Source organism: Bombus huntii, unplaced genomic scaffold (genome assembly GCF_024542735.1).
Source record: "Bombus huntii isolate Logan2020A unplaced genomic scaffold, iyBomHunt1.1 ctg00000062.1, whole genome shotgun sequence".
NCBI lineage: Eukaryota > Metazoa > Arthropoda > Insecta > Hymenoptera > Apidae > Bombus > Bombus huntii.
In genome coordinates, this window is record NW_026099323.1 from 84,016 (window position 1) to 99,254 (window position 15,239).

Consider the following 15,239-nt stretch of genomic DNA (forward strand, 5'->3'; position numbering starts at 1 on the left):
GACATAATGCTCTTATTTGTGAGGTGATCGTCGGTGAAGGTGCCCACAAGAATTACTCTTGATTTTCAACAATAACGTTTATTAAACTCTTGACAATTAACAACAAATAACGATTAACCATGATTAACGATTAACATCGATTAATAACTGGTAACGATTAAAATTGAACTCTCAAGAGTGGACGACTCGTATCTCTAATTGCGTTTACTTCGCTTAACCTTTCACACTTCGCAGCTCCGGGCAGAATGAATCTTTTTGGTTCAAAACCGAACAGATTCTTTCCTTTGTTGCCCCTAGACATCCCCACTACGCGCGCGTTTATTAGAAGACCGCGACGGTTGCCGCGTATGCATTCTTCCGAATATTCGGCGAAAGAACCGTAGGGATATCGATGGTACATTAGGCCTGTCGGCGTTACGCTTTTAAAGGTATAGCGCTTTGTGCCACAAAGCCATTGGAAATTTCCGTGGTCGAGTACCGCCGCATTTGAAACTCACTTCACCGACAAAAATTACGTGAAAATAAACGGTTATAACTTCTACCATACCCAAATAAAGGCCCACGGCGGCACCGGAATTATTATCAAAGCCAGCATTAAGCATTACGAGCTTCCATCGTTTCAAAAGGACTACCTCCAAACTACAAACGTAGCGATAGAAGAATGCCATGGTACAATCGCCACTTCAGCAGTATATTGCCCTCCTAGACACTCCATTTCTAAAGAAGACTTTGATAACTTCCTTGACGCTCTGGGCAATCCATTCATAGCTGGAGGAGACTATAACGCCAAACATATACAATGGGGCAGCAGACCTACCACAATAAGAGGCAAAATTCTCTTGAATAGCATAAACACCATCAATCTCAACTACCTCACCACATATGAACCCACTGCCCACTGACACCAAGAAATTACCTGATTTACTTGACTTCTTCATAACTAAAAATATCTCTCCAAGATACGTCCAAATCAGCTCCTCGGCTGATCTCTCTTCTGATCATTCCCCGTGATAGCAACAGTCAGTTCAACAATTAAAGGGAATACACCTAATGGCTTTATTCATAACCAGCTCGTTTCATAACCAACGCCTGAAACTTCATAACCCTGAAACCTCGGGCTTCGACTCCGCTGTATGGTGCGCAGCTGTCAATCTGATTATGGAGGAAAATCCTTTACAAAGCAGTGCCCCGAATATAATTTCAATAACGAGTGTCCAATCGACTTCTACGTAGTGGAGGCACCAACTGGTAGATCAAGTCATACAGGTGAGTCGTTTCCATCTTACCCCGATTTTGGAGCCAAGTGTTCGCTAATTAAAGGATCCGTAGTCCTGAGAATTTCTGGCAAAAGAACGATGGATATAGTAGTAATGCGAGGAATAAGAGATATTTGTACTAAACGTACATGTCAAATCTTGTCCGTTGCAGGTGTTAGTGGTTTTACATTAGAAATACATTTTTCATGTCCTCGCTGATAGTTATTTAAAACATAATATCGCGATTGATCGTTAAATTTTAAGCCAAGGCGTTGACGTAATATTACACAAAATAGCCTCGCTATGTATAAAACAAAAAATAATTAATGCCTGTAACAATACCGCTGAAAAAACGAGATCGATGTTAATGAGGTTGACCATGATGTACGTGGTAGTGATAAAAGTCGATTAATCTTTCTTTTCGAAAATTCAAAGATTCATCCGTTACAGGTTTCCTACGTACTCGCGCAAATACAGGCCAGTTAGAAATACAATTAATTGATCCTAATACCACCGTACAAAGAAGTCTTTATAGACTTAGCGAGGAAGAGCGCAGAGTAGTACGTGAGAGAATAAGCGAATTAATTAGAGCCAAAAATCATAAGATCTAGTAATTCACCGTTCACGAGCCCTGTGTTACTCGTGAAGACGAACGATGGTTCAGATAGATGATTTGTAGATTTTCGAGAACTAAATAAAAATACGGTCGCGGATCAATATTTTGCGGAACAAATCGCGAGATTGCAAATGCGAGATACTTTATTAGCCTAGACATGGCTAACGGGTTTCACCAAATCCCTATTCATCCTAATTCTAGGAAGTATACAGCATTGGTCACCCTCGATGGACGATTTGGACAATAAATTGTTATTTTCTTCAAATTCTTTTCAAAATTTAATGTTTCTTGCGGAATCATTTTATATTATGCGGCGATATTATGCTGACTCCGTCGAAAACAAGGATTTTTACATTTTCAGACAACCCTAATAATTTTGCAACTAATATTTGTCTAAATATTCTAATATTTATGTTCTTCCTTGCTGCAATTTTGTAAATCATCAAAGCGTTTACAACAGAAATCCCCAGAAGGAGTTACACACCAAGTCTTTTGTACCATTTGATCCCTTTTCTAATTGTGGTGGCATAAGAAACCATTTGGTCGGAATAATCTACACCACACTTTCCTTTATTGTATTCAACAACAGCTAGTGGTCTTAATGTCGCGAACAAACGAAACGAGAGATCATTCTTGAGATTCCTTTGAAAACACGCGTGGCAGCCAACGTGCCATTCGTACGTTGTTGTTTATTTGGATGATGTTCTAATTATTGCCGACTCCATAGATCAAGCTCTAGAAAGATTGTACACCGTGTTAAATACCCTCGTAAATGCCGGATTTTTTCTAATTTTTCTAAATACTCTTTCCTAAACATATTGGTACTCTATTTGGGACTTGTAATTCATAACGGAGAAGTTCGCCCCCACCCGGGTAAAATACAAACCTCGAGTTCTTTACCTGAACCAACGACCGTCACACAGCATAGACAGTTCACAGGTTTAGTTTCTTACTTCCGGAAATTCGTCTCTAAACTTTCACAGGTAATGAAACCTCTATGCACACTTACTTCCGGTAACAGAAACACCTCAGGTTTAATCTTGGTATTAATCTTTTGTAATCAGGTTTAGTCTTTTGTATTACGTAAGAATGAGGAAAGGAATCAAACTAAGTTAGATCCAAAATTTAAGGGTCCATTTGTAATAGCAGATATTTTGGAAGGAAATAGGTATATCTTGAAAACATTAGACGGCAAACGTTCATACAAATATAGTTCTCATAGGTTGCGAAAAATGCGAGATAGTTGTATTCCTGCGGAATTGGACGTCTGTAGTGATGGCAACAACAGTGACCATGACGATCTGAGTACCCCGATCTCGGAAGATCTATGCACGATGGCGGAGTGAGTTCGCACGCGTTTCCAAGAGCGATAGATGTGATATAAGGCTCGTTGGGACATGTGATGCTTCCAGGGCGATAGATGTGATATAAGGCTCGTTGGGACATGTGATGCTTCCAGGGCGATAGATGTGATATAAGGCTCGTTGGGACATGTGATGCCTCCAGGGCAAAAGATGTAATAAAGCTCAAGAAGACCGTGGAACGAAGCTCTATGTTCTTGTGCGATCCTTTTTTTTTGTACGTGGAGAAAGCCTCATAGACACTCCGCTGCTGCAGTAATCGCGTAACAGCAGAGTAGTGTCTAACTCCTACTGACCAAAACTCCACGATGACCATCTTATGCGTGTGACAGGGGTGCTCCAGGAACCTCTTATGAATTAACTTCAGTTGCACCCCCTTCTCGCGTCCTCTTGTTCGAGCCAGTCATAATACCTCCAGACTATTGAATTGGCGTTAGGGGGGGGGGTGTCATTGCCCCTAGCGCTGTCGCTCCCTCCAGCAGTGGTCCGTTGGGACGGTGGTGGAGCGGCTTTAGGTCGTCTGATCATACTTCTCCATCGTCTTATCCTACAAGGGTGGGAGTTTTCTTCTACTTCTACAATCGCTGGGGCGAGGTCAATCTTTCTCCTATGGCGCGCCGCAGAGTGTAGCGGGGCTGCTCCCACGCCGGACAGAGCTCCAAGGTGTGCTGCGATATGTCCCTGCCCTCTCCGCAGTGGTGGCAGATATCTGTCGTCTCTTGTCTGATTCTCTTCAGGAACTCGCCGAACACGTCGTGTCCGGTGAGCACCTGGGTCATTCTGAATATGAGCGGGAGGCCGTGGCGGCTTCTCCATGTCTCCCAGTTTGGGAGGACCGCCTCTGCGCCTCGATGTTCGCCTCCCTCGTTGATCAGCTGGGATCGCCACAGGTCCCTCGTGTCCTCCTCAGCGGTTCCTGGATCGTTTGGAGCCGCCTGCTCGGTCAGATCTTCTGCCGGATGCCATACTCTCCGGTGGGTGTATCGCCTTTTGAGCGCTAGCGCCCGGAGCTCCCACGGGGGGGGGGGGCGTGGCTAGAGCGGTCGCCGTCGCGCGGGACACCGTCCGGTATCCCCTAATGATTCTTATGGCGGTTACCCTGTGCAGCCTCCTTAGGAACAGGATGCTGCGACGACTCGCCATCAAGTCGTCCGCCCATACCGGGGCCCCGTACATCACTCGGGACCGAACGATTTCCTCATAAATTCGGCGCACCGCGTCTCCCGCCTCGCCGATGTTCGGCAACAGGGCGCGCAAGGCATTATCAGCCGCCGACACTTTCGGAATCAAGGAGTCGAAGTGTGGCTCGAACGTCCACTGGCTGTCGATGACCAGACCTAGATATTTCATCTGCGATCCCACCCGGGCGGGTTTAGTTTGCCATGTTTATGCATAGGCCGGGCGGTGGGGTCCCTCGCCTCTTCTTGTCATAGAACCAGATGGCCTCCGACTTCGCAGGGGAGACACTCAGGCCCAGTCGGCGCACAGCAAGGGTCGCGCAGGCAGTTGTGATTTCGCCGATGCGCAGCGTCTATGCCAGCCAGGACTAGGGTGTCGTCCACATAGCACGCCGCCGCCTTCCCTCCCATTCCTTGCTGGTGTAGCATATCCACCTGTCGTCGAGGTAGGCTCAGATCAACCGGACGAGGTAGCTGGGAACCTCGAAGTGCTCCAGGGCCGTCACTTTCCTGTCCCACGGCATGGAGTTAAACGAGTTGACGATGTCCAAGGAAACCGCCAGCGCCACATCGTTCCAGGCAACCATGTCCTCTGCCAGTGATCGCACGCGTCTGACCGCGTCAATCGTCGAGCGTCCCTTCCGGTTGCCCTACTGGCTTTCGTGCCAACGTGGCACCTGACCCGCTATGTGTCGCTCCAAGCGGGTGGCGAATACCCTCTCGAGTAGTTTGCCGACCTCATCTAACAGGCATATCGGCCGGTACGCTGTCGGCCAGGTCGTCGGTCGGCCCTCTTTACGGAGCAACACCAGCCTCGCGGTCCGTCATGCCCGAGGGTAAGCTCCCACTTTCAGGTATCTTGTGTAGAGGCGCCGAAGTCTGGGGGCCATGATTCCCATCACTTCCCCACAGATCCGACCCGAGATTCCATCCGGGCCCGGCGCCACGTCGCGGGAGGCCATTCTTCTGTTCGCCTCCCATATCTCTTCCTCTGTGACTTCCCAGTCATCCCTCCATTCCCACGTCCGTGTCGTTTCCCGCGGCCGTTCTGCCGTCCTGTCTTCTTGCGGGGGAAAAAGCGTCGCGATGATCCGCAGCAGCAGCGCAGGTTCCATTTCCATCGTTGCCTGAGGGTCCTTCGCGCGAAGTTCCTTGATCTTCCCAGGTTAGTCTGGAAGATGCGCATTTTCAGTCCCCTAGTGTCGTCACTTCTCTGGCTTTCTCCGTACCAGCTTCTTTGTCCGCAGACTTAGGGTCGCCTTGCGGTAGGGAGCCTTTTTTGTTGTCGCTTGCTGCTATGGATCCGCGGGTGACTCCTTTTGTTCCTTTCTTCGGGGGCGGGGGGCGCGCAGGCCGGTCCACCCATCCTGTGCACAGATGGTGCTCCAAGCGCCTCGCAGAGTAGGCATTTCGGGCTCGCGGCAGTGCATGCTTTCGCTTGGTGTCCTCCAGGCACCTGTAACACTGTAGAGGTCTTCGCTCGATGGCTTCAACCTTCGCTGTCGACCAACCTATAGCGACCTTGCCAGCCAGGGCCAATTTCGTCCCTGCACCGGTCGCGCCTCGTCTCCACACAGATCCAAGGCCGTTTCGGGCGGGGCGGATTTCTCCCAGTCGGACGTTCTCCGGCTTGCAGCCGCTCTCCTTCGCCAGGGTGTTCTGGATTTCCTCCTTGGTGGCCGATATGTCTATCATAGACACCCTTGCTTCCGCGGCTTGGAAGGGTGTCGCCACGCGGACCTTGTTCGGATCTAGAGCCCGCGTCAGGCGTGCTGCGAGCGCTGCGGTCTTCTTCCTCTCCTGACCCTCGGAGACATCCAGAATGACGCCTCCGGTGATGGTCTTTCGCATCCTCATCGTGCTGATGCCGACCTCAGCCAGGGAGACGCTGTTCCTGGCCGCAGCCAGAACCTCTGCGTAGGATTGGCCGGATTTATCTGTTAGGGTAATCGTTACCGCCGACGTTCGTGGTGTATGTGAGAGGAGCAGCTTGCCTCCCCCTCTTCACGTGTTCTCCGATCCACTCTCTGGGGCTTTCCTCAGGCTCTTCGCCCCTGTCCCAGGGGTTGATTTCGCCGGTTGTTTCTTCTCTGCATCCTTCGTCTTTCTATTTTTTTTTCCTTTTCGACGGTCTGCCATTTCGTGGCAGCCGATTGTCCTCCCTTGGTCGCTGGAGCGTTTGGAACTCTGGACTCAGTCCTTCTTGTGCTCTCGTCCGGAGCGACCTCCTTTTCTTCCCTCCTTTCCATGCTTTGAAGGCGTTCTTCCTGCCGGTGCAGCGAGGGTCTTATCTCCTCTATCTCGTGTTCGATTGCGGCGAGACGCGCCGTGTCACTGCTCTTCTCTGCGGCGAGGCGCGCGGCAACTCTTTTCGGAGCGCCTCGTTTTCCGCCTCTAGTGTCGCTATGCGTCCTTGTGCTATAGCGAAGGTGCCGGAGGCGGGGTCTATTCTCCTCACCATCTCTGTTGCGCCCGCAGCGATAGTCCTCGCCGTTTCCTGCAACGTTTTCCTCTGCGCGCCCTTGATGTTGCGAGATGTCTTGGCAACCTTGGTCACCTCTGCGGCTCGACGGATCAGTTTCGCTCCTATGTCCGCCGTAGTAGAGGTTCGCATCTCTTCGGCTAGATCCTCTTCCCCCGTCGTTTCTTCGGTCTGTGGGTTCTCCGTGTCCAGTGTGGGATGAGAGGGCTCCTCTTTTGGCGGGGCCGCCCTCGTCATGCTCCTGGTGCTGACGCGTGACAGATCAGCAGTCAGCTCCGCTTCGCCCCCTCCTCTGACGATTTGCCCTACCTCCTTATCTTTCGCCACTGTTGCGTCTTTTGTCGCCATTGGGCGCAAAAATGGCCACTTCCTCCGCACTTGCTATTCCACTAGTCGCCGTCACTTTCGAATGGCCCGCGCGGCACGCTTTGACGCCGTGCCAATATGGCTGCGTCTGTGTAGTTCCTCGGGTAGCCCGTGTAGCGGCGTTGTTGTCACGCCTCTTAATATGGCTACTCCACCGTCATAACCTGACACTCGGTTTACCTCCGCCTTTAGCGCCTTTCCACACCAGATTTCATGGGTTCCTACACCCTCTTTGATTTCGCGGGCGCTAATCCTTCACTCTGGTTACTTTCCTTGCCTCAATTCTCCAGTTTCCCGGAGATTTCGAGTACTCTCACGGCTCCGTCCTTCCTACGTCTGCTCCACCACACAGTCACCACAAAAACTCCATGTTCTCGCGCGAGCTAGAAAAACGAGATTCATTTGGGTACGAAATCGAGAATGGTCAATCATGCCTTTACGACCTGACTGACCCACAGAATGCAACTGGCACCTTGAATACTAACTATAACGGTACTAATTTTTGTTCTCTTTTATTTCTTCTGTTGTCAAACGTCCGAACGAATTTTTGTTGTTGCACTGGACCCTTGACTTATTTGGAAAATTTAATTGAATGGTAAATAATATCAGTTACATCAAGGCTAATGTTGGAAAAACTCAATATTTCAGTTACACACTAGGACGTGTGAAGGTCAGGATGGCCGTGTTGGAGATGAAAGGACATTGGAGCCTTCCCTTTGGAACTTCGGGAAAATCCCCTAACACCGTAATCTAGATTCTATCATAAGCGTAATTAAACAATTGTCGTCATTCGATCCGATTGTATTTGTTCCAGATTTGTGATAATGAGCTTCGGCTCGAGGCGACAATCAGTCGCCCAACGTAGCGGCGGTCACGGGATGAACGCTTTGCCTAACAAAGGTATGAGATAATTCTATAGCTCTCCTTAAAAGAAATATTTGTAGCGGCACGCGATAGTAAACGTTCCAACGGTTTATGTCCCGTGGCTCGCCACACGCAGACCCTATTCTTCGAGTAAGATGATTGCCAGATGTCAATGACGTATGATGTATGATGACGATGACGATGTCCAGATGTATGATGAACGTTATTACCATATAATTAATCTCGCACCTTCTTGTCCCAATTCTGATTATGCTATATTAAAATTTTTATGGTCAGCCATAATAAACACACTTAATGCTCAACACAGTGTAATTTGTTTTTTGTTTGACGAACAGCTTTTCTTACAAAAGGTTTCAATGCTTTTATTATTTTCATTACGTTCTAAGCACTGATGTAAGCGTGCTTTCTAATGCAGATTCGTTTTATTTGAGTTTACTGATTCATTTAAGACAAAATTTTTATTTTAAAAAAATAGCAATTGTTGGTGAAACGAGATATCAGCTTCCTTTTCTTCATTTCTTTTTTCTTTTTTTTAATAAATGAAATCTCGTTCAAGCCGCTCATAATTATTTTTAAGAAATCTGTTTTCTGTATAGCCAGGGTTAACCTTTTTCAATGACACTTTAAGTTTACATAAATTTTTCGAAAATATGCATTTTTTCCCATGTTCTTTCCTAGAAAAATACGCAGTCGTTCGTATTTCTTTTGGCATTAAATTTTTCAATATTGATTGCAGATCTTTATTTTTACGAAAATCTGACATGTTCTCAAAATACAGTCAAAATAAATAAAATTTAGATTGGAAAGAAAGGCATATTACACAATAATTCATATAGTAAATCTTAAAGCATTTGTGCACTTACCAACAGGAGTAAAATAGAATGTGTTATTTAGAGGAATAAATAAGAAAATAAATAAATATGCTGTTTTAACTGAAATAAAGTGTAGGGTAAAATATATCATGACAAATGAAAACAATGAAAGGAGAACTCAACGAAGCCAAACTTGTAACTACGCAAACAAATACACATGTGTACACACCTAAATGTATTTGTATGTACAGAGTGTTTGGTTTAAGTAAGTACCGCGGAAGAACTCATAAGGGATTGAAATTATAAAAACAATGTTCTTATAAAAGTCGTTTGATATTATTATATCAATATGTACATCATTATGTGGTATTAATGATACTTCTGTGGGTATAGTGATACAACTGTACTTTGGCAGTACAACTTACTAAAGTCACTCTTATTCTCCAAATATAAGAAACAAATTGCCTCATTGTAATAGACAGACTTGTTCGTATAGACCATCTAGGAGGTGTAACTACTATATTAGTACTGAAGGTGAATATGAACTGTCAAGTTTGTTTTGGCATTTCCTTCACCAATTTTATGTACATTACGGATACCAAGAAACGGGGTACCTCGCAGTTGAGGGCACTGCGAGGTGGCTCATGGGTGCGTCAGTCATCAGCGGCCAACACCGGGGTGCCTGGCAGTCCCCCCCAATGGTATCAGCCTTCCCCCGGTAAGCGGCTGTGCCGGGTACGACATCCTTTCCACGGGAATTGAAAGCATCCAGAAGCCTCGGTGGATGGGTGCCGAACGACCCAAATAAAAACGGAATCGGGAGGTGGTGAAATGGTGTTCGGCACCGGGGATAGTGTCTTGAGCACGCCGCTTACAGTGAGAAATGATAAAGGGGATGATTTGGCGAGGAGAGCGGTTGAACAAAGTACGCGCGCTAGATATGGGGTTAGGTTGGGGTTAAGTTGCCTGCGGGCGGGTCCCGATGGCGCTGGTGTGGCATTGCACTCTTCACGCCCACCAGTGCCAAGTGCCAAGTCCTCCTCTAAGTCGGTGGAGCCTGGTAAACACTGGGTTGCCAGTGGCTAACGGAACAATGGCTATCCCAGGCACCCTGGGATCCTCTCCCGTCTACTTATCACAATCCCTTCCTGGAGCAGCGACCGGAGGTCCCAAAGGAAGATGCCGACTGTACAAGGATGGCGACGTGGGCTAGAAACCCACCCTTCCCGAGGAACAGAACAGGAAGACAACGTGGCGTAAAACCCACACGCGATGGGGATCCGATAGGTGGTCGTCGCGGGCTTAACATCCCACCAGATCTACGTCAAGTTTCTGACTCGGGAGCGGACATGACTGGGTGCCGGCCTCGCGGCCGGGATGTGTTGTCTTAGCGAGGAGAGCGGAAGTCACGGCTCTCCCTTCTTTCTCCCACTTCTCCACTTCTTTCCCATACCTTCCAATCCCTCAGGGGCTGTGGACTCGCTGGCGAGTTGCAGTACGGGCATGCGACCCCGAGGAACCCTAGCCCAAATACCGTACCCCATTGGTCATGTCTCAATGGGCCGGGGGTCTTGTCTTCATCGGCCGGACCATGAGGATGACAACCTCTATAAAAAATCCCTAACCCTAAGCAGCGGTGCGCGGCGACGGGGTACCTCGCAGTGGAGAGCATTGCGAAGTGGCTAATGGGTGCATCGGTCATTAGCGGCCAACCCCGGGATACCTGGCGACCCCCCGGCGGTATCAGCCTTCCCCCGGTAAGCCGCTCTGCCGGGGGTGACTCCCTGTCCGCAAGGAATTGGAAGCACCCGGAAGCCTCGGTGATTGGGTGCCGAAAGAACCAGATGATGAATCCAAAAATCAAGAGCAAGGCAAGAAGGAAAAAGAACGAAGAGGAAAAGACGGAGGAAGTCGCGGGTTCTGCCGCCTCCCATCAAGCACTGGGAGCTAACTCATCCAAGAAACGTCGGATGACGAGGATACCCCCCTCATCGTCCGAGTGCGACGCGGAAGAGTGAAAAAGTCTGGCGGACACTCTGCGTCTCACCAGGAAATGGCCCAGCAGCTCAGAATGGCCAGGACGGCGGAATTAGGGGCGGAACAAAGCCGGCTAACTGACGAGGTGGTTATGGTTGCCGAAAAATCTGGCAATGTCAAGGGCAGATACGAGAAGACCCTAAAGTAAGCGGCAACGTTCTTCGCCCTCAACGCAGCAGAGTTGACAAGAAGGGTGGATGCCACCCCGTGCGTCGCCATAGTGGAAGCACAAATAACGGCAATGGAGGCACGATTGACGACAATGAAAGCACGATTGATGACAATGGAAACGGGGATCGCGGCGCTCGGAGGGAAGATACCCCCGCACTTTGCGACGGAGAAGGGCAGCGAGTCGCCCCTGGCTGCTGTCGAGCGCAAGATGGAGCAGGTGGGCACCGCGTTGACCAGACTAGCAGAGGGACGCCTACGAGACATCGACGGGAAAAAGAAAACGGAGGCTGTCCCCAAGCAGGCCACGGGAAGGGTGGACACTGAAGCTCCAAACGCTCCAGCGACCATGGATGGACAAGCGGTTGCTATAGAATGGCAGATCGTGAAAGAAAGAAGGAAAATCAAGAAGGCGTCGATCGAAATACAACCAGCGGGGACGACCACTGTGTCAAGGTCGAAGAATCCGAGAAAAGCCCCAGAGCAAAGAGCGGAGACCGCGGAAGAGAGGGGAGACAAGCCGCCTCTCCCGCGCACACAGCGAACATCGGCGGTCACCATTACGACGAAGGAAGGATCGGCCCAATCCTACGTGGAGGTGTTGGCCTTTGCCAGAGGCAGCAACTCTCTGGCCGAGGTCGGCGTCAAGGCGCTGAAGATGCGGAAAGCCATACTAGAGCTCGCCGAAGACCAGAAGGGGGAAAGGCTGCCGCGCTCGCGGCATATATGACGCGGATCTTGGATCCCAGCAAGGTCCGAGTAGCGGTACCCTTTCGAGCCGCGGGAGCAAGGGTGGTCGGGATAGACATCTCGGTCACCAAAGAAGAGATAAGTGACACCCTGGCAAAAGAGGGTGGCTGCAAGGACGTCCAACTGGGCGAGGTCCGGTCCGCCCGAAACGGTCTTGAATCCGTGTGGATGCGAGGCCCGGCCGGGTCGGTGAGGATACTGGCCCAGGCTGGCAAGGTCCCGATCGGATGGTCGACAGCGAAAATCCAGGCCATCGCGCGAAGACCTCTTCAATGTTACAAGTGCCTGGAGATCGGGCACGTGAAGAGGACGTGCACTTCCAACGAGGACAGGGGGCACCTGTGCTACAGGTGCGGTGGCCCGGAACACTGAGCCATAAGATGCACCGCCGCAAACCAGAAATGCCTGCTCTGCGAGCCGCTCGGGGCACCGTCGGCGCAGAGGATGGCAGGACCGGTTTGCGCTTCTCCAAGAAAGGAAACGAGAAGAAGAGCAACCCGCGGCTGCAAGTGGTGAAAAGGAAGGCTCGCCGCTGCAAGGTACCTGAGACCCTGAACCCGCGAGCAAGGAGGTCGGCGCGGAGGACGCCATGGAAGCGATGAACTTAGGGGACTAAGAACATGCGCATCTTCCAAACGAACCTAGGACGGTCGAGAAGAGCGCAAGACCTGCTTTTTCAAACTATCCGGGAGAACGCGGTCGCCCTAGCTGTGGTGGCCGAACCGTACAGTATGCTTGACGCTCCGGACTGGACCGGAGACACGGACGAAATGGTTGCCGTCACCTGGACATCAGCGCCGGGGGCACTCGCCTACGGGGTCTCGCTGGAGCGCGGCAATGAATACGTCGCGGTCGAGTGGGCAGGAATGGTGGTGGTGATCGTGTACGTGTCGCCCAACTGCGGATGGACAGCGTACGAGGAGTTCCCGGAGGGGTCAGCGTCTAGGTTCCCCTGGCCGGTGCTCGTCCCGGGGGACTTTAACACTCATTCCACGGAATGGGGAAACCCCAGGACCAACGCACGCGGTCGCGCGTTCTCGGATTGGGCCGCGGGTTTCGTGCTCCTGTTCGTAAACAGGGGCTCGGCCAGCACCTGCATGGCGCGGAGAGGGTGCTCCGTCGTGGACATCTCGTGGGCTACTCCCGACGCGTTCAGACGGGTCTCAGGCTGGAGAGTGTCCGAAGGGGTCGGAGACACTGTCGGAACACCTCTACATACTCATGGAGGCGGGGGAAGCACCCAGACCTAGAACACCCAGCGGGACGCGCGCGCCCACCGCCAAGATGGAAGGTAAAGGAGAGGAACGAAGATCTACTCCGGGCGGCTGCGATAGCGACAGTTTGGAGCTGGGAGGTCCTGACGATGACGACGACCGAAACAGGCGTGGAAGAGGATGCTGTTCCCCCCGCAGGAGGACTCCGCGCTTGAACAGCCGCGGGAATCCACCCTCACGACGGAATGGAGCACGGAGTGGGAAGTCACCAAGGAGGAGCTGTGGGAAGCAACCAGGAAAATGACCTGCCGCAACGTGGCGCCGGGCCCGGACGGGATCCCGGGCCGGGTCTGGAGGGAATCAATAGGAGTCGTGGTTCCCAGACTTCGGCACCTCTACAACAGACGCCTGAGAGATGGAGTCTACGGGCGTGACGAACAGTGAGGCTGGTCCGCAAGGAGGGCCGACCGGCCACTTCGCCGTCGGCATACCGGCCGCTTTGGCTACTAGATGAGGTCGGCAAGCTCCTCGAGAGAGTCGTTGCTGCCCGCCTGGGAAGACACATGTCGGGGCGGGTACCGGATTGGCACGACAGGCAGTGCAGCTTTCGGAAGGGGCGTTCGACGATCGGCGCGATCAGGCGCGTACAGGTACTCACAGAAGAAATGGTTTCCCGGGACGGCGTGGCGTTTGCGGTGTCTCTGGACATCGTCAACGCGTTCGACACCATGCCATGATAATATGAGAGTTGTATAACACTTGTTAGAGTACGATGTGCCGAATTGTAAATATGGCAACAAATTATTTAATATATATTGTTTTAATAGGGCGGAATTATTAATTAGTGTGTAAGTCTTAAGACTAAGATGATTATGTGTAATTTCTAATTCAATTGTAAGTACAGTATTGTAAGATGTATGATGAATGGTATAGGTGAGGTTCCCATTTAAATGGTAGGTATGTTATATGCTATATATTTAGTTTAGCTAATTATAATTTATATTTATAATATTGCCATGATAGGGATATTGCTCGTAAGATACATCTGGTAGGTGATCCGCCAGATATTATGTAGTTGTTGTCCTTCCTGCAACTCACTGCAAATTTAAGAGAAGATTTTTAATTTTAGCAATTGACTATTACAGGAGCTATTGAGTCACGTATGATATTATATTGCGCACCGGCGAAGTCGCGACTGCCTGCGCGATACGTGCTATGCGCGGACTGGGCCCCAGTGTCTCCCCTGCAAAGTCGGAGGCCATCTGGTTCTTCGACAAGAAGAGTCGAGGGACTCCTCCGCCCCGTCTGAGCATAAGCATGGCGGGCGAAACCGTCGGGGTTGGTTCGCAAATGCGATACCTGGGTCTCGTCATCGACCGCCAGTGAACGTTCGAGCCGCACTTCGACTCCCATATCCCGAAGGTCGCGGCGGCTGCCAACGCCTTGTGCGGCTTGCTGCCGAACATCGGGGGGGGGGGGAGTCACGGTGCGTCGATTATACGAGGGCGTCGTTCAGTCCCGAATGACGTACGGGGTCCCGATATGGGCGGACGATCTGATGGCGAGTCGCTGCAGTATTCTGCTTCTCATGTGGCTGCACAGGGTGACCGCCATCAGAACCGTCAGGGGATACCGAACTGTGTCCCACGCGTCGGCGACCGTTCTTGCCGCGCCTCCCCCGTGGGAACTTCGGGCGTTGGTGTTCAAGAAACGGTACGTCTGCACGAGAGTGTGGGACCTGGGAGGAGAGGACTCGACCATGCAGGCGGCCCGAGAGGACCTAGGCACCGCCGAGGAGGACGCGCAGGACCAGTGGCGTTTCCAGCTGGTCAGCAAGGAAGTGGAACACAGGGGCGTAGAGGCCGTCCTCCCACATTGAGAGAGATGGAGAAGCTGCCGCGGCCTTCCGCTCGTCTACAGGATACTCACCGGACACTGCGTGGTCGGGGAGTATCTAAAGAAGATCGGGCGCGAGGAGACAGACACCTGTCACCACTGCGGGGAGGTCGGAGACACGGCGCAGCACACGCTGGAATTATGTCCGGCGTGGGAGCTGCCGCGCTACACCCTGCGTCTCGCCATGGGCGAGTGCTTGGCCCCTTCAGCCGTCGTGG

General features: G+C 51.0%; 1 protein-coding gene across 1 annotated transcript; it reads left to right on the forward strand.

Annotated features, from left to right (window-relative positions):
• Nucleotides 1–14,647: 14,647 nt before the first annotated feature.
• LOC126876059 (uncharacterized) lies at nt 14,648–15,004 on the forward strand. The gene has a single exon (XM_050638974.1). The coding sequence runs from the start codon at nt 14,648–14,650 to the stop codon at nt 15,002–15,004; it is 357 nt and encodes a 118-aa protein (XP_050494931.1).
• The last annotated feature ends 235 nt before the right edge of the window (nt 15,005–15,239 follow it).